At 41.9% G+C, this 24,669-nt stretch overlaps 1 protein-coding gene across 1 annotated transcript in view; it reads right to left on the bottom strand.

Annotated features, from left to right (window-relative positions):
- The window catches only part of DNER (delta/notch like EGF repeat containing), a 374,690-nt gene that overhangs the window by 228,604 nt on the left and 121,417 nt on the right, over positions 1 to 24,669 (bottom strand). The window contains exons 2-3 of the mRNA XM_052662658.1: positions 2,594 to 2,896; positions 319 to 413 (exon numbers count right to left, since the gene is read on the bottom strand). Coding sequence (XP_052518618.1) covers positions 319 to 413; positions 2,594 to 2,896 — 398 coding nt within the window. The remainder of the gene's footprint in view (positions 1 to 318; positions 414 to 2,593; positions 2,897 to 24,669) is intronic.

The raw sequence follows: 24,669 nt of genomic DNA on the forward strand, positions 1-24,669 counted from the left end.
ATGGTCCATTAAAATCTGAAGAAGCCAAAGAATCTGGGAAGCAAAAGTCATTGAAGAAGTGAAGGGTCTGGCTCTAGACCTTAGCTAAGGCTCCTGGGTTTCTTCTCTCCCACCTAACTCATCCTACCCAGCATCCCTGGAGTCTCCTCTGAATTCGCCTCTGAAATCTAGTTCCTAAGGGACACAGGCCTCGTCTATACATGGAATCCCATCCCTGGTTCCCACTGGGCTGACCCATTACAGGCCAGTTTTGTGAACAGACGCCACCCAGCAGCCAGAGTACCGATGGTAACCACGTTTCACTAGGAGCTTTCTTACTTGACCGAGGTGTTCTGTGGGACTTCAAAGGATACCAGACGGCCCCCTGCAGAGCTGTTGGCACTGGCATTCCCACAGGCAATGTCTGGAACCACCTGGAGGGGAAAAAAAACACCACAAAAAAGACAGGTTATTAGGGTTAATCTTGGGGCAAGATCATATTAGAAAGCAAAACCCCACGGGCCGCCTCCACTCCATTCCTTGGATGATGCTGGGGATCGTGACTCGAGAAGCCAAGTGAAACCTTAGAAATGCTAACCACAGTGAAAGCTTTGCCATCTGAGTTTGTGAATAACAAAAGCTTTGCTGCGAGCAGTCTGCAAATCACCAGGATGACTACACAGCTAATAGGATGTTGCAGGGAAGGGCGGGAGATTGGCCCCCTTCTCTCTTTCATCCTGCGCGAAGTCACAGGCCTCTGCTCTCTGCTCAGTCTGGGGGGTAATGAAGGACTAAATGCTTAGAGAACAAGGAGACGGCCTTAGAGGAGTAGCTTCCACATCGTGGGTAGAAATCCAAAAGACTAGAAGAACAAGCCTTCCAGAGAGCCATAGATAGGACGTGTCTGGTCCAAATGACACTGCTCGGTTCACAGGTGGATGTGGGAGAACATGCTGAGGCCAGGTAGCTTGGAGCTGCCCTTTTCTGTCTCCTGTGGACCAGACCTTCATTTTTAAGTGGCATGTTCCGGGAAGCATTATACTGATGTGCATTTAAGAAAAGGAGCTCGAGGGGGGAATTGTGCTCATCAGGAAGCATATTGCTAATACTTGAGCTGTATCCAGTGACGGGCTTCTGACCCGCTCATTCGTTTATTCCTCATGCTATGATCTGTGCTCATCCCCTGAGAGTTGGCATAAAAGGATATTAAAAGCATTTGTCATCACTGAATTAACAGAGGGCAATAAAGAAATATGCTCAGCACTTTCACCCCATTCCCAGCATGCACAACTTATTGTCCAGAAATATATTCACGTGTTCCTCTGGCACTTGTAACTTGCTTATTGAATGGCCTAAGAGATAACAGCATGATAGGAAGGTGAGGCATTTCTTTTTCACATTTACCAATCGCAGGAGAGCATGGTTGGCTGGGGAGATTTTAATTGTTGGCTGAGGAGAAATTTTCTTTAAGGGACAGTTCCTTGATAAACATAGGACCAAACCTAGTTCAAATTCAAGAAGTGTGTCATTCAGCAAAGAGGTATTAAAGTCCTAACTTCAAAGCCTTGATTGTAAGTTTGAAATCAGAACGAGTTCTCAGTTTTTTAGGCAGCATAAAAACACTGCCCTTCAGCCTCAATGGGCCTTCACAAATTTTGTGGCAATGAAAAAAAAGTGGGTTAATTGGTTAGAATTACCTAGGATCATAAAACAAGAAATGCTGCCTTACTCTTTTATAACCATAATCAGAATTTCTGGACATATTCTTTGGCTCTGAAAATGCTATACAAAGATCTATGTGGGCATTTTTTTTTTTTTCAGGTAAGCTAAAAGCCTGTCATAACATACAACCACAGGTCTATACTGATAAGGAATACTATATGGAATGGAATTGCACTTTATCAATGTTAACTCAAACCCACGATTTCCGTTTGTCCAACTTCAATTCGTCTAGCTAGCAAACATATTTTATGTTAACTTTTAAAGGTCTGCAGGAAAATCCTCAGCGTGAGACTTCTGATGGGCTTGAAGGTACGATAAGCCAAACCCAGACCAGACAAGACTCAATGAACAGAATCTGCTATTGCCAAAATGAATCAAACTTGGAAATTTCACTCTTAAATGTACTGCCAAAATATCTTAAAAAGCAATAATATGTTTTTTTCTAAATCCCACTGAAGTGCTGCAAGTAACCAACAACAGAATCTAAACAATAACAAACTAAAACTGAAGCATAAAATTCCATGGAGGAAAATTAGGTCAGTAATTGAGAGTCTATAATATGTTCATTGATAATATTCTTCATTGAGCTGCCTGTCCCAAACCTAAGATTATCTCATATAAAGGTATGTGGATATCGTTTCAGAAAATAATTTCATTCATTTTCTTCCTTGTTTTTTCCTCTTATGCTCATAAAACAATCATAATTGGCATGTCATATTTACATAACCAAGAGAGATTTCCTACACGGAAAGGCAGACAGGAAAAAAGTATGGCATCTTTTGTTCAATGTGTAACTTCAAGGCTTTCGATTTTTATAGCTAATATTAGAACCACTGGAATGATTTTAACCATACTGGTTTCTTACATAAAAACATGTTCACAACGTTCTCACCTCCACTTGATCCCATTTCATTTCTACAACTTTCTGGCCCGTTTTCGGCTGCCACGTCGGCAGGGTGATGGTTGCCTGAGAGCGTGGGAGCATTATCTCGGGCTCCTGGGTGGCAGGGACAGGCTGAAGTTGCCTGGGTGCTGTGGACTCGGTCCAGCCAGAGGCGGGGACGCTGGAAAGCGCCTGTTCACAGTTTGGACCTTCGTAGCCTTCATTGCAAATGCAGAGGTAGCCATCGCCGCCGCCGCTGCTGCTGCAGTTGCCATGGTGACAGGGGTGGCTGGCGCAAGGATCTGCAACAAGCTGAAACGAGACCATAAATGGGTCAATTATTCCCTCATAAGGAATGTGGTGCCTTTGCTGGGAAATGAGTTCCGTAACTCAGAGCTGCTGGTCTAAAAGAAATGTTATTCCTGCAGAATATACATTTTTAACTATTCGTGCTGTTGAGGGGTGGGGGGCATCTCCCAAGGTCATCACAACACTAACCCTTCCGCAGATAACAGATGTCTAACAAAGAAGTATGTAGTTAGTGAAAAAGAGCCTCCCCTAATCCAAGGCCCTAAATAAAGCTGATTTCAGGAACACTTATTTAGAGAAGTTTTCTAAGGCGAAAATAGTTAAAACAGAGACTCGTTAGGAATATACAAACTTCGATCTTTTTAGCTGCGGGTCAACGGATACAGGAATCTAAATTGAAATCTCTTTTTTCACATCCTGAACCATTGTAAGGTCTCCTTATGAGAAATGACTGCCCAGTTTATCGCCTCTACAGATGCACTTACCTATGTCTTCCAATTTCCTACCTGATCAACAATTCTTTTTTAAGGTGATATTTAATTAAAGGCTTCCAAACTGATCAGCTGGCATGACAACTGCAGGTTAGAAGGAAGCATGGTGGTGACTTCTATTAAGCACAGTTTGATGAAAGTTTCTAACCTCATTATTTGAAAGGGTGATTACAGAGATATGTGACCCGGCTGCAAATGGAAGATAAAAATTTAACTACATATCTTTAAATTATGCTCCTGTTTTAAGAAAAGTGTTTATCCCTGAGTTCCTTGCTGACCTTTGAGTTGGCTTTGTTATCACTTACAGGTGTTACAAAAACAATATGAAATGAAACAACATAACAGTGCTTCTCTCCAGACAGCCCAAGGGTTGAGGCATGTTCACTGAGCTAATTCCATTATTATTTGCTTCTATGATAACAGAAAATTAGACTCCTATCTGATGTACCCCTGGCTTCCCAGGGCTGATAATAGAACAGAACTGAGTGAATAAGAGACTGCAGAAAAACAGGACCTTCAACTTCTCCTGCTGAAATGAGTTCATGCTTTAACACACATGGATAGAATTCTGCCTGGAAAAACAGCTACTCACTCTGCTAATTACCCTCGTCACACAATTTCCAGCAAACTCCTTTAGGAAGATTAAGGGATTTTGGACTGAATAAAACAGCTCCCAAAATACCACACTGTTAATTCTGTGCTCTCACTTGGAAAAAGCTTCACAAAATCTCAGATAAAAGTAGACAGGTGGGTATCTGAAGAAAATATTTAAAGTGTAAATATTTTAACATATTTACAGTTTTTATCAACTCAAAGTAAAATCCAGACTCCTTCCAGGGAAGACAAAGCCCTCCCTAATCTGGTCCCTCCCCACTCCTGATGCCATCTCTTCCCCCACACTATCCTCCTCCTTTACACTCAACCCCTCCACCTTCTTTCTCTCCTTGGATTATGTCAAGGTCATCCCCACCCCAGGGTCTTTGCACCTGCTGGGCCCGCACCTGAAATGCTTTCTCTCAGACTTTTCATGCTTTTTTGCTTCATTTTGCAGAGTCGGATATGACTTAGCGACTGAACAACGGCAACTACCCTCTTTCACAAAGTTCTCTGCTCAACTGTTAACCTCTTCCAAGAAGCTTTCCCTCACTGGAAAATCTAAAGTAATCCCTTTTTTTCTCCCACAGTGCCTGGACTTACCTGCTGTGTTCACAGCTCTGTTCCCAGCATGTTGATAAAAACAGAAAATGTGGTGGGGTTTCCTTTTAAAAAGCATTGAAAAGATAAAAGCAGACAGATGACTTGGTTTCTGAAAAGCAATGGGTGATGAGGGACAGACTGAATTGCTCCTTTAGTCCTGATATGTGCCTGTGCTTTGGATTTATTTTTAGGAAGGCTTCCTGGAGTGGGTATCATCTCAAGAAGGAGGAGGAATTTAATTCGCTGGGATAAAGGGGGCATGTAAACCAGGTTTCTGACACCAACTCTTAAAGCAAGGTCAGAGGTTGACCTCATCACAAATTAAGACTTTTAACACATGCCTAAGAACACAGACATATGTTTAAATCATTTTAAAAATTGTAGAGATCACCACAAAGAAATCGGTTCTGGAAGTGGAAACCTCCATGGTGCAGCTTAGGGAATGACATCACTAAGACAAAGACCACCTGTCTGATGGTCAGAGCGGCCCCAGGGCTTCTGTCCCATCATCACAGCCCACTGCTGGAGACCACCAGTCCTCAGAGACTGTCTAGGTGGGTCACTGCATACAGCCGTCCCGTCGTGGGCAGTGTGAGCGTGGGTGCTGGTGGCGAGAGCTGGGTGGGAAGGGCAGGCCCCCAAGTTCACCAGGCCCAGGAGGCAGCTCCACCAGGTGAGGGAATAAAGAGCTGAAAGAAAAACATGCTGAGGATAAACAATACCATCTAAGTGCTGCTGTCTGGGCCTCATAGATGAGAGGAAAGCAAGAATAGCATATAAGATTCAGTAAGGACTGACTTCTGTAGAAGGTCTGAATATTCCCTGGAAGGACTGATGCTGAAGCTAAAGCTCCAATACTTTGGCCACCTGATGCAAAGCGCCGACTCATTGGAAAAGATCCTGATGCCGGGAAAGATTGAAGGCAGAAGAAGGGAGCGACAGAGGATGAGATGATTGGACGGCATCACCGACTCGATGGACATGAGATTGATCCAACTTTGGGAGACAATGAAAGACAAGGAAGCCTGGCGTGCTGCAGTCCATGGGGCCACAAAGAGTGGGGCACAACCTAGAGATTCTACAGCAACAATGTAGAAGGCCAGGAGAAATGCTCTTAGTAAAGAAAAGAGGACAGAAGCTAAAAATTAAACTATTAATTGTATAGATATCTAAAGAGACTCAAAACAGTGAATCCTATGATGGTGCACACACGTACACATATGCGCTGAAGACAAAGCAGAGTGTTCATTGCCCTGGGAGGTCACTGGCCCCTTCTTTAAAATAATTGCGTCATATTTATGCTACTTCTTGGGCTTTCTGCTAGTGGCTTCAATAACAATGCCAACTACCTGCTCTTCTATCCTCTAACACTTCAGACTAGTTTCACTTTAAAAAGTCAATTGCCTAACAACAAATATAAGATAAAGTGCAATCATGAACCTTTAAGCAAAATCTTGGCATCATAAATATTTATTGTAAGTCCTGTTTTTCTGTACACAGCCTATTCAGTGTTTTTTGTTGTTTTTTTTTTTTAAGTTTGTATGTGTATTTTATCTCACAGGGAAAAAGTCCTATTATAGATGTCACTACTGCCCTTGAATCCATTACATGTGAACCATAAGCAGAAAGCAACCAAACTGCCAAGATATCATAATTAACAGAACTGACTTTGGGAATACTCAAAATTTAACAGGTGATAGCTTCTGGTTTCTAACAATGGGGAAAAAGGATAAAGATGTTGTCATATCAGCAGAAAGAGTAAAGAGAAAGCTCACGGGTTAATGGTTTCCTGCTTACAGTAAACAACAAGCTCATGTATTAAATACTGCATGCTCTTTTCATCTGATTAATTCATCTCTTTAAGCCAAATTTTTTCACATCATGGAACTAATCTAACACTATTCACATTTTATTTCAACTCTTCACCTATGTCAGATAATTTATGCTACAATCAAGAGTATTTCTGGGGTGCAGACAGGGTAAGATGGAGGCCAGGCCAGAGAGAAGGTGCCTGCCAGCCCCGGGTGATATGAAGACAGTCTCATGTGATGCTTTAGCAGTGACCTGCTTTCTTTCCTTAAATTGTCTGCTGCCCATATTTTTGGCAATTCCAGTGCCCTCTGCAGCATACGAACAGAAGGATAAAAGGTCAAACTTAGAACAGGTATAAAAAAGGCCCACTTACAGAATCATTCAATACAAGAACATCAAAGCTACCAGAGTCACTGCAAAGTGCTGCATATGAACCTCTTCGTCTGTGTTACTTGGTGATGGGGACCGGGGGAGGGGGTTGCCTGGGAGTCACATAAGCACCTCACTGGTAATCCTTCCATACTAGTTTAGACACTAAAGTGCCTAAATGGGCCTCCTTCCTACTTCTCCTGTGCTTTTACAGAAAACTCAATGCATCGGTCAGTAATTCAAGTGATGTTTCTCCAGCCTCTATGATGTGCCAGGTAATGCCTAGAAGAGAGGTCAAGAGGATGAAGCAAGCCTAGTTCCAGCCTCCAAAGAACTCAGTCCAACAGAAGGGTCAGACAAGTGAGCGGAGACATGCCTTGAGCTGTCTAATTTCAGCTAACGCCCTGTGTGTATGTGTGTCAACCATTATGGTCCTGTGTTTTATTGAGTTAAAGTTGCTAAAACTGACAGTTCTAGTGAGGTAGATGAACCTAGAACCTGAGTGAAGTCTGAGAGAGAAAAACAAATATTCCATATTAATGCATATAAATGAAATCAAATGGTACCGATGTACCTAAAAATGGGAAGAAATAGAGCCGTAGGCATAGAGAACAGACCTATGGACACAGCATGGGCAGGAGAGGGTGGGACAAATTGAGAGAGTAGCATTGAAATATATAGATCATCATGTGTAAACTAGATAACTAATGAGAAGCTCCTGTGTAACACAGAGAGCTCAGCCTGGTGCTCTGTGACAACCTAGAGTAGGGATGGGGTAAGAGGTAGGTGGGAGGTTCAAGAGGGAGGGAACATATGTATTTTTTAAAAAAGAAGAAAATATTTTTTAAAAAAATAAAGACATAATTTTTTAAGTTCCTAAGACTGAAAGAGAGAACAGGCTTGATAACGGCAAGTCTGAAATGAGCCAGTCTCTTAGATGGCAATGGCAGCTCTCACAAAAGACACAGTGGAAAGGAATGTTCTAGTGGAAAATGGGGCCAGCTGAGCACCCAGCGTCCTGGCGATCACCCTGGTGTACAGGTAGCCAAGCGGTTGGGGCAAGTCCCTTGCCTTCCCTGGGCACACACCCCTCCAGCATCCAGGGTCTGGGGTGGAACATGTCCAGATCGGCTCCAGCTGTTCTCAGAGGGTCCATAGGAGCACAGAGCACCCTGGGGTCACCTCCCTCACTCGTTTATACCCACACTCAGTTAGCAGAGTCATCCAGGCCACAGAAAGGGTGTTTGAGGAGAACCTACAAACACTGATGGAACACACAACAGTGGCCCGGGCAGTTGAGGCAGGTTACCTGGGTGGGTGGGGGACACGGTGGCCTCAGTGCACTTAGACAGGAGGGTAGGCACAGAATGGAAAGAACTGAGAGGGAATTTCTGTAAGTAAAATGGGCCAGAGTTTTTGTAGTTTAAGCAGCAGAATCAATTAAGGAACTTTTAATACAGATTTCGATACAGATGTTAGTACTGTTGGAAGAAAAGATGCCTTAATAAGTAAGGAGCAAAAACAAACACCTTAAAGCAGGATTTTTCAACTTGTGCACTAGTGGCTCTTCGGGCTGGGTAATTCCTTACTGTGGAGGCTGCCTGTATATTGTAGGATCTTGGACAGCATCTCGCATCTCTACTTACTAGATGCCAGTAAGACCCTCCCACCAACAATGACAGCTGTGAACCCCAAAAATATCTCCAGAAATTGCCACTGTCTTCTGGGGGAAAACCACCTCCAACTGAGAACTACTGTCTTAAAGGAACAGACTGAAGCATTTCATTCCATCAATATGCTTTGACTATCCATGAGACTCCATAAATGGAATCAAAAGGCAACAATACGGGAAAATATGTACAACCTACTACATAGGACTAAACCCTTTATAATACAAATTCCTAGGCATCAATTAGAGAGAAAAGCCTCGGTAAAAAGGACAAAGAAATAAGCAATATTCAGAATGATTTGCAAAGAATCATGCCATTTTTACATTATTTTTAAAGACAAAACACAATATTATGTGTTTGTTTATTGGTAGGTGGCTCAGTGGTAAAGAATCTGCCTGCCGATGCAGGAGGCACAGGTTCAATCCCTGGGTTGGGAAGATCCCCTGGAGAAGGAAATGGCAATGCACTCCAGTATTCTTGCCTGGAAAATCCCATGGACAGAGGAGCCTGGTGGGCTATATATATAGTCCATGGGGTTGCAAGAGTCAGACATGGCTTAGCCACTAAACAACAACAACTCTTTGTTTAAGTACAAAAACAAACTTTTAAAAGTAGAAGGGACCGTTGTTTTAGGAATTTAAGCTGCAGAATCCTCTAAGGGACATTATAAAATACAGATTCCCTGGCCCCAAGCTGTGAATGAAATACTGAGGACGAGGCCTAGAAAGCTTTATCTTTCAACATTCTCCAGATGATTCTGGAGCACTATTCCAAAAACCAAAATTCAGAATTTGTCTGTGTAAACCAGGGGTGGGCAAATTACAACCACAGGCTGGAGCCAGTTTGTCTCTGTAAATAAAGTTTTATTGGAACACGGCCACGGCCGTCTGTTCATATTTTACCGCTTTTGCACAACATCAGCAGAATCCGGCCCACAAATACGATATTTATTATCTGGGCCTGGAGTTTGCCAATCCCTGACCCAGAAAAGATGAATCTGAGGATTCACAAAAGGAAGAAAACAAACAGGTGGGCTCCTCTAAGAAGACTTCAGAGAAGAAGACAAACTTGAACAGGGCCATGATAAAGTTGCTAGCAATTCCATCTAATTGTTTCTCCTTTACTAGAGTCGTGTGCACTATGAGATTCAATCACAGAGGGACCGTTCACAATACAGCTTAAGGTAGAAAAGGGATCAGATGTCCTTTTTTTCCTTTACTTTTTATTTTATACTGGAGGATAGCTGACTAACAGGGCTTCCCTGGTGGCTCAGTGGTAAAGAATCCACCTGCCAGTGCAGGAGACTCGGGTTCAATCCCTGGGTCGGGAAGATCCCCTGGAGAAGGAAATGGCATTCCATTCCAATAGTCTTCCATGGGAAAACCTGTAGCCAGAGGAGCCTGGTGGGCTCAGTCCATGGGGTCATAAAAGAGTCAGACATGACTTAGCAACTAAACAACAACAAAAATAGCTGATTAACAATGTTGTGAAAATTTCAGGTGGACAGCAAAGGGACTCGGCCATACAGACAGGTACACACTGCTACACCCACACGTCCTTTCAGTTTTTCATATCATGTTTCTCCACCCAAAATAGAAATTGCACTGGTTAGAAATGTCATCTTCATGCTGAAAGACAAACGAACATTGTTGGGGTCCAACTGTCATAGTATTTTTGTCTTAAAAATGAATTTTTGCCACTTTCTTCAATAAAGATCTCAACTATATTCCAACACCAACTGCTTACCCACTAGGAGTAAAAATGTGTGAAAAAAAAAACCATTATAATGCTTATGCCAGTAGTAGTCTTGGCCAAGAAATGCATCTCATGAATTTTTTTTACCAAATCCAAATAACAAAAATGCTCATTCACTTTAAAGAAGCAAGAACTATATATCTTTGTGTGTGTGTGTGTGTGCATATGTGTGTGCTCAGTTGCTCAGTCGTGTGTGACTCTTTGCTACCTGATGGACTGTAGCCCACCAGGCTCCTCTGTCCATGGGATTTCCCCAGTAAGAATACTGGCGTGGGTTCCTATTCCCTTCTGCAGGAGATCTTCCTGATCCAGGGATCAAACCTGAGTCTCCTGCATTGGCAGGTGGGTTCTTTACCACTGAGCCACCAGGAAAGCCCATATATCTTAGTGAAATACACTAAGGAAACAATTCCCACGTGTTCTGATATTGCTTTATTTCTGTATTAGGAAATTATTTGAAAAATTATTCTTGGACTGATCTGGGTAGCCCATTTCTACCCCCACCCCCCACTCCCCCAGTTCAGAGTCACTTTCTTAAAATCAGCCTGTCCTGGTTTTGGCATGCAAGTTGAGTCACATCTGTAAGTAGGCCGAAAGGAAACTGCAAGCAGAATTCAGACTTTTGACATGAAACGAGTCCATTAAAAATAAACCACTACCTATCTAATTACTTTCCAACTTTTCTACGGAATCTCTTTAAGACCTGATACTTGGGAAATTACCTTGAAATTGCAGTCCCTTTGCTGTAGTCCAGGTAACACACACAGTCAATACTCATACTGATGAATCTTTAATCCCTGTTCCTTGCAGATATATCAAAATTAAATAACTCTTCTTCAAAAACTTGGCAAACTCTCTGTCGCTTGGTGTCCTTATTCAACTACATTCTAAAGGATAACATTCGGTTGCATTTACTGTCATAGGCACACCAGCCTCAGTGAAATGCTTCTTGTCTTGTTTTTCTTTGAACCATTTGGAGATCATTTTCTTGAATCAGAAACTCACAGAACAATTCCAGCACATATATTCTTGTTCCCTCTCTCATCAGAGACACTCAGACCTCCAAGCAAACTCTTTTGACAAAACAACAATGTCACGAATACAGGAACTATGTCAACTTTTACCTCCTTGCTTATTCACCAAAAGGAGCCTGCAGCAAAATGGGAATTAAATAGCTTATGAAGATCATATAATCATCTCAACCAATGCGGGAAAATCATTTTATTAAATTCAACATCCATTTACAGTGAAGACAGTTATAAAACTAGGAATAGAGGAGAACTTCTTTGTTCTGATAAAGAGTATCTATTAATACCAAAAAAAAAAAAAAACCCTTCAGAACATAATAGTTATCCGTGAAATGTTGCAAAGTTTCTCTCTGAAGTTGAGACCAAAAGAAGGAATCTGCTTTCACCACCTCCACTGAACATTACATTCAAGGTCCTAGCCAGTGCAAGGAAGCAAGAGTAAAAGAAGTTATAAAGACTGAATAGAACAGAAGTATCATAATGGGCAGACTACGTGATTATGCATGCAGGTAAGTTATTAGAATATGGAACTTCATCAGGTTTGCTAGATACAAGGTCAACATTAAAAAAAATTTTTTTTGAAAGAACAATTGCATCTCCGTGTATCAGAAACATAAAAAACAAAAAACTTCTTAAAAATGTGGTCTACAATATTTTTTAAACCCTTAGGAATAAATCAACCAGAAGAAGTACATGGCCTCAACAGAAAGCTATAAAATAGTGAAGCAGTATTTAGAGAAATTAAAGACAGTATACATAAGTGGAGAATCTAGTTAGGGACCAGAATACTCATTTTTACAAAGATTCCAATTTTCCCCAGTGACCTACAGATTCAATGCAACTCCAAAAAAATCACAACGGCATTTCTTTGTTCTTCTGTAAAATGTCCCTAAATAGCCCAGACAGTCCTAAATAAGAACAATGGAGGAGGGGTTGGTCTCCCTCCTCTGAAACTTTAACGCTATAGTAATTAGGACAATAGAACAGAGAATCAAGAAACAGAATAACCATATGAACACTTCATTACTGGACTAGAATAGTATGATAAATATAGTCCTTTCAATAAATTGATAACCATATGAGGGAAAAAATTAAGCTTAGCTTCTCCATCACAACAGATACAAAGATAAATTGCAAGTGATCTGAAACTAATATAGATTAATTATACTTCAATTTAAAATTTTTCCAACTTAAATAGTTTCTAAAATATTTCTAAATAAGTTACATTAATTAATTAAATACATACAGGCTTCCCTGGTGGCTCAGATGGTAAAGAATCTTCCTGCAATGTAGGAGACCTAGGTTTGATCTGTGGGTCAGGAAGATTCCTTGGAGAAGGAAATGGAAATCCATCCCAGTATTCTTGCCTGGAGAATCCCATGGACAGAGGAACCTGGCAGGCTACAGTCCATGAGGTTACAAAGAGTCAGACAGGACCGAACAACTAATACACACACACACACACACACACACACACACACACACATACATGCAACTGGATAGATGACAGATAGGTAGATAGGGGATTGTAACCTAAACTTACATGCATGAGATACGCAGACAGTGTGCTATGAAAAACAGAGAATAGGGCAGTGAACTCACTACGGGACTCTAAGAAGTCTTCCTGTGTAAAGTGTCAAGGGTTAAAGAGGAGCTACCCAAGGAAAGAAGAACAAGAATGGTGCTTCCTGCCAGAAAGAACAAGCACAAAGTCCCTGAGGTGGTAAATGGGTGGGGTGAGGGGGGAACTACAGATGGTTCTATATAACTGGAGAACACACCACCGGTCTGCCAAGGAGTTTCAAAAGCAGATTTTGCTCAAAAGGATGATGACCAGTTGGTAGCATCTGGCCTTTTGTTCTGAAGGCAAATCGATCATGAGTTTTAAGCAGGGATAGAAGAGATGAAATATTTTAGATAAATCCCTCTAGTAAGAATGGGATGATGTACTTGAGGAGGTCAACCTGGAGACACAAGGATGTATCAGGAAACCACTATCACCAGCCAGTTGAGAAGGGATGTGAGTCATGTCTAGGGTTGGGTCAGCATAGTTGGAAACGTGAAGGCGAGCTGGAGAATCCGTAGGATTGGAGACTAACTGATTGGGTGTGACAGGTGAGAGAGGAAAGGGGCTGTGTTGAGGAACTCCTGGGATTCTGGCCTGGACAAGCAGGTAAAGGGTAGGGTCACTCATTGAAATACAGGTTTCAGAAAGAAGAGCAACTTTATGAAGGAGCAGGGAGCCGTCATTTTTGGTTTAGGGAAGAAAGATATTTGGGTGTGTAAGAGACATCGAATAGGGGTGTCCTTAAGAGATTGTCAGTAAGATCTGGGGCTCATGGGGAAGGGATGAGTTGATGTTCCCAATTACCAGAATATTGGGCAGGGGGACAGGGGAATCCTGCATACATGCACGATCATTGAGGGGGAGCCTCAGAGAGCTTGGGAAGAGTCCGCTGAAGGAGATAGGAAACCATGAGCACAGAGAAGGGAAAAAGAGGTTACAAGCAAAAGAGTTAAAATTTGTTGAGGGCCCATGTATGTCTCAGGCTTCCCAGATAGAGCTAATGATAAAGAACCCACCTGCCAATGCAGAAGATATGAGAGATGCAGGTTCAAACTTCAGTATTCTCGCCTGGAGAATCTCATGGACAGAAGAGCCTGGCGAGCTACAGTCCATAGGGTCACAAAGAGTCAGACATGACTAAAGCAACTTAGCATGCACTCATGTATAAGACAATGGCACCCCACTCCAGTACTCTTGCCTGGAAAATCCCATGGATGGGGGAGCATGGTGGGCTGCAGTCCATGGGGTTGCTGAGGGTCAGGCACGACTGAGCGACTTCACTTTCAATTTTCACTTTCATGCATTGGAGAAAGAAATGGCAACCCACTCCAGTGTTCTTGCCTGGAGAATCCCAGGGACAAGGGAGCCTGGTGGGCTGCCGTCCATGGGGTCACACAGAGTCGGACACGACTGAAGTGACTTAGCAGCATGTATGTCTCAATTCATTTGCTCTTAACAATGAAACAGATCCCATCCTCGTTTTGTCTGGGGAGCTAAGGCTTAGAACAGTTAAGCAGCTGGTCCAAAATCACACATAGTAGGTGTCAGAGCCGAGATTTGAACCCAAGACTGACCGACTCCAAATTGTAACTCTTTCCCACATACCCTGGAGAAGGGAAAGGCTATCCACTCCAGTAGTCTGGCCTGGGGAATTCCATGGACTGTAGAGTCCATGGAGTTGCAAAGAGTCAGAGATGACTGAGCGACTTTCACTTTCACTTTCCCATATTCCAGAGCCTCTTATTTTATCTCATCAGGTCAGTGACTGAATTTCAGAAGGAGAGTATGGCTGACAACCAGAGGCCACGAGGGGAGGGTAACATGATTACTGGAAAGTGGATCCTGGATTTGACACTGGCCACATGACAAGGGCAATTTGGGCAGCTCGAGGGGTCAGAGGTTACCTTCCAGTGAGTCAGGAAGAGGAAGGAACACACTCAGGACACCGTGGGAGAGAGGGGATCTGGCTCCAGTCAGCTGTGAAGGGCTTCCGGTTAAACAGACCACAAACCCAGCTCATCAGACCTTAACAAGAATATGAATTGAGCCCACCCAGCTTAGAGAGAGAAGATGCCTGCCCAGAGGCCCAGGTTCATGGTTCTCTTCAACACCCAATTCTGCACACATAAAATGTGAGACGCCTGAAGGCATGCCCAGGAGTGTGGAACCCATAGGATTCTGCAACCTGTCCAGGCAGGGTGAAGAACTATGACACGTCTGATTTTCATTGGCATTTATTCTGGCAAACAGCCCCCAGGAAAACTTCTAGGAATGTGTCTGCTGGATGAACCACAAGCTGACCGAGTTTCTGGAATGCATAGAAGAGCAAAGTCTAAACCCAAAGAATACAAACAAATGGAGCTGTCCTACCCAGATAAATTCAGAGAGAGCATAGCATGTGACGTGCCCACAGCAGAGAACCAAGGTGCAGGGCCTCAAGGATGTAACCTAAACAGGTCACACTGGCAGTGAGAGGATATGGGGGAAGCTGACTTTTATCCTGAGAGGAACTAGTTCATTAAAGTCAGGGGTGGAACTCTCCACAAGTGTGTGGGACTACACCTTTCTGGTTGACATTTCCCACCCATCACGTGAAAGAAGCACATTTTGTTTACATCCCCTTTTTAAATTGTCATCAGAAATATCTTTGCCACCTGCCAACTTTCTAACCAATGTTACAACCTGAGACACACACCCTCAGTGTTTCCTGAGATGGACAGGTAACTGCCCTCAGAAGAGACCCTAGTAAATACCATCCTGCCGAGAGCAGTGTCAGCTGAACTCCTCTTTTTTTTTTGCCTTTTCTGCCTTTTTAATTAAAGTGAGCTGATTTACAACATTGCATGAGTTTTAGGAACTGCACTCCTATTTTGAGAATTTCCTGCATGCAGCATTCATGACATGGTTAGATGGCATCCCCGACTCAATGGACATAAGTTTGAGCAAGCTCTGAGAGTTGCTGGCGTGCTGCAGTCCATGGGGTTGCAAAGAGTCGGACACAACCGAGCGACTGACCTGAACTGAGCATTCCCCTTCCTGAAAGATCCCAGAAGCTGCTGGCAAAGATGATGGCACCAGCCTGCCTTTGCCCAAAAGTAAATTCAATGTTCCTTCTTGCCTTTCCTCCTAGGTGACGGAGCAGCACACGGATCCCGTGAAGATGCTCCAGCCATACAGCAGCCATGCAGAAGCCTCAGGGAAGTCAGCAAGAGCCCAAATACAGCAGCCTCTGTTATTCCAGTGGGTTTGGTTGCCATCCTGGAAACTTTGGGAAGACGATGACATGTATTATACCAGACTGGGGACTCGAGTCAGTCTCCCTCATTCAAAAGAGCATTCCAGCGCCCTAAACCATTCAACCTTTTTGGTCCAACCACACCCCAGTCATTAAAGGTCTATTTAGAGTTGAAAAAAAAAGATCCTTTTACGTTTGTTGGGGGCCCCAAAGTAGTCTCCAAATATTAACATGTGTTGATTTCTTTATTATTTAAATTAGGTGTAAATGACAAATGATACTTCTGTGGGGTAGCAAGGAGCTGCGAAACCAGGCACATAGTGGGTATTCCCTATATATCTATTGAAACAGAGAGGACCTCGCTTTCATTTGGACCATTCTTCACACCATCTGCCAGGCTTGAGAGCCCAGGATCCTTAAGAAAACTTGGGGCAGAACTTACTCCTGCTGTGAAACCAGGGTCACCTTGGCTCTCGGTCTAAGCTCTAAAGTGCTCTCTGTACGCTTGTCTACCTGCGTGGCCTCCTGACTACGCTGATGTGTGCTTTTCTCTCTGCAGGCACAAAAATTCCCTCTGCTCTGTTTTCAGTTTTTCTAAACTTAAGTGGAAATAGCTGCTCTGATTTTAACAGCCATCTGCTCCAGAGATGAGGACAAGGGTCAGTGGCTCTGAGGCTAAATCTCAAGTCTGTTGTCCAACTTCATTCACCTGGAGGTAAGCCTTAAGTGGCGCTAGTGATAAAGAACCCGCCTGCCAATGCCAAAGACATAAGAGACTCAGGTTCAATTCCTGGATAGGGAAGATGCCCTGGAGGAGGAAACTGCAACCCACTCTGGTATTCTTGCCTGGAGAATCTCATGAATAGAGGAGCCTGGCAGGCTACAGCCCATGGGGTCGCAAAGAGTGGGACATGAAGCGACTTGGCACACACACAAAAGCCTTCTAGAATGAGCAGCCTTCATACAGAGATCTTCACTTCTTAGTGAAGCTAGGAAGCTTCACCTCCTTAGAAAGCTAGGAAGGGAAAAAAAGATGAAATTCAAGCCACCAACAGCAAGGCCTAGATTGTCGTTTAGCCGCTATGTTGTGTCTGACTCTTTGTGACCCCACAGGCTGCAGCACACCAGGCTCCCCTGTCCTCCACTATCTCCCAGAGCTTGCTAAAATTCATGTCCATTGAGTCAGTGATGTTATCTAACCATCTCATCCTCTGAATCCCTTTCTCCTTTTGTCTTCAACCCTTCCCAGCATCAGAGTCTTCTAAAGAGACGGCTCTTCGCAAAGACGGTCAAAGTGTCGGAACTTAGCGTCAGTCCTTCCAATGAATATTCAGGGTTGATTTCCTTTAGGATTGATTGGTTTGATCCCCTTGCAGTCCAAGGGACATCCCTAGATATCCATTAGCAATTGTTTTTAAGTCCACAAAAGCCAAATACCCCCAAAGAGCATGCATGCTCAGGTTAGTCATCCTAGGACATGGTTGGAAAGAAGCTCTCTGATTGGCTAACATCTACTACCAGGCCAATATTTTTTTCCTTGAGGAAGCTGAGAGGGTCTTAAACGTGAAAGATGAAAGAAAGCTAATAAAGGGATAGAACAGGCTGAGAGTGAATAAGGTCATCCATGGAAGCCCTGTCAACCAGAAACAGCCATGAGTTGTGACACCCAGAGAAGAGGAAAGTGACGAATAGAGATTAAAGTGTCTGCAACCTGGGAGTTAGGGAAGGAGGGGCAACGGTGGTTTATTCGCTAAGTTGCGTCCAACTCTTGTGACCCCATGGACTGTAGCCCACCAGGCTCCTCTGTCTGTGGGATTCTCCAGGCGAAAATACAGTGGCTTGCCATTTCCTTCTCCAGAGGATCTTCCTAACCCAGGAATCGAACCCAGGTCTCCTGCATTGCAGGCAGATTCTTTACTGACTGAGCTATGAGGGCAGGAGTGGAGAACAAGGACAGAAAGCCACCACCACCTTAACTGTGCAGCCCTGTGAACACGCGACTGTTTTTACCTGGAAACAGAAGAGAGAACATTCAAAGTGCATTTCAGGGCATTGTCTTTAAGATACAGAGCAGTTTTCTCAATCATGACAAGATAAACCTTTAATCAGTAGATAGCTGACTCCTGTGTAGTTATGTCTACAGAAGCAATACGACAGACATGCTGTAGTTTCAAAGACACTCAATTCATACAAATGATTGCTTTAAAAACACAAATATTTAGCATTTCCAATTAAGTTATGAAATTAGAAGGGTAGAAAAACCAAACTGGAAAAATAGTCAGTAGGCATAACCATGAGAATTAAGGTTTTTCAGCAAACTCACTTTTGAGCACAGAGCATCTTCTGAACTGTTTTAGTATGTTGATGAAACCAATCACATTTACTAATGCTTTCCAAGTTGGGCAATGTGAATTAAGTTACTGCATAAAGATTATAGACACCATGATTTTTCTGGCATATGTAATACAGGCACACAGAAAATAAAAGCTTAATTGATGGAATTTTCATTACTCACTACTTTTATTATATCAGATTAAACTGATGGGCAGACCCTTCTCTGGCTAAAATCATTTAACAATTTTAGATAATATAGAATATAGTTTAATTCAAAGGTGAACTTTAAATGGAGGCAGGGGAGAAGGAGAACCCTCAAGTTTCAGAAATGATAAGAGAAGAGGACTCAAAACCAGAGCCATTAGCTGTTCATTGACCACAGGGGTTATGGACCTGGAATAAGACCTAGGGACTGGGGAGCTGAACTCTAGAAATCACACAGGGATGGAAACGTGGCCATGAGCCCAGGAGACATAGCGGAGCTATACCTGAGTCCATAGTGAAGCCTCTTAGGGTCATGCTGCCTGCTTAAAAAAAGGCTAGTGATCTGGAGATCCCACAGGGGAAACAGCTGAAAACCTGGCATAGCTTCAGGGCTTGGGGATGAAAAAATAGTTTTCCAGAAGTAGCCAAGACCTTCTATATAAATATCCCATGAAATTGACAACAGCCCCTTGATATGGAACCCTAAGCCATGAAATGCACATTGAAAAACTTGATCAGAACCAACAGAGTGATGGAGTGACACTTTCACAACAACAGGGTATAAGACTCACACACACATGTGCACACACTGACACATACTATAATGAGCTCACAATCCAAAATCACAATTGCCCAAGGAAACAAACCACCATCAGCATGTGGAACTACAGGTAAGATTCAACAGAATCCTTTCCCTTACTGCATGAACATACATTTATATATCTTAGGATAAAATAGATGCTTATTCCCAAATGCCAAAGAATGTTCAAGCTGCAGTACAACTGCACTCTTTTCATATGCTAGTAAGGTAATGCTCAAAATCCTCCAAGCTGGGCTTCAGCAATACATGAACCTAGAACTTCCAGATGTACAAGCTGGGTTTAGAAAAGGCAGAGGAACCAGACATCAAATTGCCAACATTCGTTGGATCAGAGAGAAAGCAAAGGAATTCCAGGGCAGGGGGGAATCTACTTCTGTTTCATCAACTATGCTAAAGTCTTTGACTCTGTTGTTGTTCAGTCACTCAGTTGTGTGTGACTCTTTGTGACCCCATTGACTGCAGTGCATCTGGCTTCCCTGTCCTTCACCATCTCCCAGAGTTTGCTCAAACTCCTATCCATTGAATTGGTGCTGCAATCCAACCATCTCATCCTCTGTCGCCCCCTTCTCCTCCTGCCTTCAATCTTACCCAGTATCAGGGTCTTTTGCAATGAGTCACTCTTCGCATCAGGTAGCCAAAGCATTGGTGCTTCAGCTTCAACATCAGTCCTTCCAAAGAATATTCAGCATTCACTGTGTGGATCACAACAAACTGTGGAAAATTCTTAAAGAGATTGGAATACTAAGCCACCTTAATTGGTCCTGAGAAAGCTTTATGCAGATCAAGAAGCAACAGTTAGAACCAGACATGGAAAAACAGACTTGTTCAAACTTGAAAAGCAGTACATTAAGGCTGTATATTGTCTCCCTGCTTATTTAACTTCTATGCAGAGTACATCATGCAAAATGCAGGGCTGGATGAAGAACAAGCTGGAATCAAGATTTCTGGGAGAAATATCAACCTCAGATATGCAGATGATACCACTCTAATGGCAGAAAGTAAAGAGGAACTGAAGAGCTTCTTGATGAGGATGAAAGAGGAGACTGAAAAAGCTGGCTTAAAACTCAATACTCAAAACACAAAGATCACAGCATCTGGTCCCATCATTTCATGTAGATGGGGAAAAGGTGGAAGCAGTGACAGATTTTATTTTCTTGGGCTCCAAAATCACAGTGGTGACTGCAGCCATTTAATTAAAAGACACTTGTTCTTTGGAAGGAAAGCTATGACAAATCTAGACAACATATTAAAAAGCAGAGACATCACTTTGCTGATGAAAGTCCACACAGTCAAAGCTATGGTTTTTCTAGTAGTCATGTACCGATGTGAGAGCTGGATAATAGAGAAGACTGAGCGCTGAAGAAATGACACTTTCAAATTGTGGTGCTGGAGAAGACTCTTGAGAGTCCCTTGACCTGCAAGGAGATCACACCAGTCAATCCAAAAGGAAATCAACCCTGAATATTCATTGAAAGGACTGATGCTGAAGCTGAAGCTCCAACACTTTGGCCACCTGGTATGAAGAGTCAACTCATTTGAAAAGACCCTAATCCTGGGAAGGAGTGAGGTCAGGAAGAGAATGGGGCAAAAGAGGGTGAGATGGTTAGATGGCATCACCGACTTGATGGACATGAGTTTGTGCAAACTCTGGGAAATACTGAAGGACACGGAAGCTTGACGCACCACAGTCCATGGGGTCATGAAGAGTCAGACACAAGTTAGCGTCTGAACAACAATACCACAAGATGCTTACCATATATTTGAAACATTTGGAGGATTCCCCACTTAACTTCCTTGATAAACTGGCATGACACTTTTGATAAGAGGGTTTTTACAAAAGAATACCAATAGCTTATAATAGCTAAGATTTATGAGTATTTACACTGGGCATTGCACAGTTCTCAGTGTTTTTCATGTTTTAACTCATTTCATTTTCAATATAACTCTACCAAGTAAACAGAATTATCTGCATATATGTCAGGCTCAGAGAATTATAATACTGGTCCATGGTCATCAGCTAATATGTAAGAATACTAATCCAGGGAATTCCCTTGAGGTCCACTGGTTCGGACTCTGCACTTTCACTGCCTTCAGCCCAAGTTCAAGTTTGGACAACTAAGATCTCAAAAGCTATGTGGTACATCAAAAAAAAAAACACATTAATCTAGGTCAAAAGACACAATTCCAACTCAAACCTCATGCCCTTTTTCCCTAATTTGTCAAACTGATTTAAAAGCTTAAGTGGAAGATGAAAGGACCAAGTATTTCCAAGATAATTTGAAAAAAATAAGGATACATTTTCCTGATCAGATATAAAAATTTACTAGATGTCCATAAATCATTGTAAGAGTATAGTACTGATACAAAGATAGACAAATTAAACAGTACATCATAAAAGAGAGCAGAAACTTAGCATATAAAGGAACGTATTATATAACAGGAAAGGCATTAAAAATCAGTACAGGAAAGATAAAGTATTTAGTAACTGGTGCTCAAATAATTGCTGATCCCTGTAGCTAAAATAAATATGTAACTCATGCCATATATATCCATATAAAAATGAATTCCAGATGGATTGATATTAGAATGCCAAAATATATAACCTGAAAACTTTTCTATCAGGGCTCTATAAACTACAGCTCACAGACCAAATCTGGCCCATTATCTGATTTTTGTACAAAAGTTTTATGGGGACACAGTTGTTCCCACTAGTTTACATATTGCCCATGGCTGCTGGCATAGAGTTGAGCAGTTGCAACAGAGAAAATGTGGGCAGCAAAACCTAAAATATTTACTCTCCGGCTTTCTGCTGAAAGATTTGTTGATTCCTGTTCTAGATGAAAATATAGGAGACTGTTTTCATGATATCAAAGTCCAAAAGAATCTCTACAGTAAGATAAAATATGAATATATTAAACTGAATAAAAATTTAAATAAATGAACTAGAGTTACATCTGACAACCATGGGAAAAAAACACACTAGTGAGTGAAAAAAAATCAAGTTGCAAGACAGATGCAGAATGACTCTTCTATGGACATTTTATATCTGTGTTGTAAAAATATGAAAATGCAGAGAGAAAGCTTACATATCATCAACTCAGAATATCAATTCTTTCTGGAGAGGAAGGGAAATAGAGTCAGGGAGGAGTTTGCAGCTTACAAAATTAATACACAGAAATCTGGTGCATTTCTACACATTAACAATAAAAGATCAGAAAGACAAAAAATAATCCCAGTTCAGTTCAGTCGCTCAGTGGTGTCCGATTCTTTGCAACCCCATGAACTGCAGCACACCAGGCCTCCCTGTCCATCACCAACTCCCGGAGTTCACTCAAACTCACATTCATCGAGTCGGTGATGCCATCCAGCCATCTCATCCTCTGTCATCCCCTTTTCCTCCTGCCCCCAATCCCTCCCAGCATCAGAGTCTTTTCCAATGAGTCAACTCTTCGCATGAAGTGGCCAAATCAAAAAGAATAAGATACCTAGGAATAAACCTACCTAAGGAGGCAAAAGACCTGTGGTCTGAAAACTGTCAGACACTGATGAAAAAAATCAGAGATGACACAAATAGATGAAAAGATATACCATCTTCTTGGATTGGAAGAATAAATATTGTCAAAATGCCTATACTATCCAAAGCAATCTACAGATACAATGCAATCCCTATCAAATTACCAATGGCATTTTTCCCAGAACTAGGACAAAAATTTTTAAATTTGTATGGAAACACAAAAGAGCCCCAGTAACCAAAATGATATGGAGGAAAAAAAAAAGAAAAAAAGAAAAAAAAAAACCAGAGCCAGCTAAATCAGGCTCCCTGAGTTCAGACTACACTACAAAGCTATAGGAATCAATCATATACACACTTTACTGAATTCATTGATGAGCTTTAGTAGTTTTCTCATAGTGCCTTTAGTATCTTTAGTATCTCATAGCATGTATAATATCTTGTCATCTGCAAACATATTGGGGCTGGTGGATTTTAATTGTATCTGTTAAAAAAAATCTGAAGCAAATATGACATGATGATGTTTGCTGAACCTCAGTGGTAGATACTAATCTGTGCCTTTTTGTGTGTTTGAAATATGTCTTAATAAAAATTAAGTTGAATCTGTGATCCTCATCATTAACAAATATTTATGAATACTTGTGTGCATTTATCTAGCCCAGAGCTCAGAACTCTATGATTTACAGGCCAAAGCCAACCCACCATGTCTGTCCAGCCTGTGAAGTAAAATGACGTTACATTTTTAAAAGGTTGAAAAAAATACAAAGAAGGGAACTATTTCATATCATGTGAAAATCATGTAAGGTTCAAGTGCCAGCATCCATCAATAAATTTTTATTAAAATTTCATTAAAATAAAGTTTTATTTAAAAATTAGGAATAAAACTACCATGAAAAGTGTTCATCACTGCTGTGTCAGACTCTTTGAGATCCCAAGGACTATAGTCCATGAGGTTTTTCTGTCCATGGAATTCTCCTGTCAAAAATACTGGGGTAGGTTGCCATTCCCTTCTCCAGGGGATCTTCCCAACCCATGGATCAAACCAGGGTCTACTTCATTGCAGGCAGATTCCTTACCATCTGAGCTACCATAAAATTATACTCTGTATAATAGGCTCTAGATTCATCCACCTTATTAGAACTGACTCAAATGCAGTCCTTTTTATGACTAAGTAATATTCCATTGCATACATGTACCACAATTTATTTATCCATTCATCTGTTGATGGACATCTTGGTTGCTTCCATATCTTAGTTATTGTAAATAATGGATAAATAAGTTGTGGTACATATGTACATATGTGGCATGTACATGTAAACAGAATATTATTTGGTCATAAAAAGGAATGTATTTGAGTCAGTTCTAATAAGGTGGATGGATCTAGAGCCTATTATACAGAGTGAAGTAAGTCAGAAAGAGAAAAATAAATATTGTCTATTAGTACATATATATGGGATCTAGAAAGATGGTACTGATGAACTTATTTGCAGGGCGTCAGTGGAAATGCAGACATAGAGAAGAGTCAGACGGACACAATGGAAGGAGAGAGTGCAGCAAATTGAGAGAGTAGCACTGAGACATAACATACACATGTGAAACAGATACCAGTGGGAATTTGCTGTATGACACAGGACGCTCAGGCCAAAGCTCTGTGACACCCTAGAGGGGTGGGAGGTGGGAGGGAAGTTCAAGGGGGAGGGGACATATGTATACCTATGGCTGATTCATGTTGATATATGGCAGAAGCAATTATCGTGAAGCAATTATCTTCCAATTAATAAATAAAAATTTTTTTAAAGAATACAAAACTTATTCTTGGCTGCTCCCACCCTAGATCAGCAGAGCTGAGTAACTGCTACAGAGATGATGTGATTCACGAAGCCAAAAATATCTACCGTTCAGCTCTTTGTAGTAAAAGGTTGCTGATCCTAGCACTAAGCCAGAGTCTCTGCTCACACTGTGCTGGCAAAAGGACTTAAAATGATAAACACTGTAGACACAT

Source organism: Budorcas taxicolor, chromosome 2 (assembly GCF_023091745.1).
Source record: "Budorcas taxicolor isolate Tak-1 chromosome 2, Takin1.1, whole genome shotgun sequence".
NCBI classification, from domain to species: domain Eukaryota; kingdom Metazoa; phylum Chordata; class Mammalia; order Artiodactyla; family Bovidae; genus Budorcas; species Budorcas taxicolor.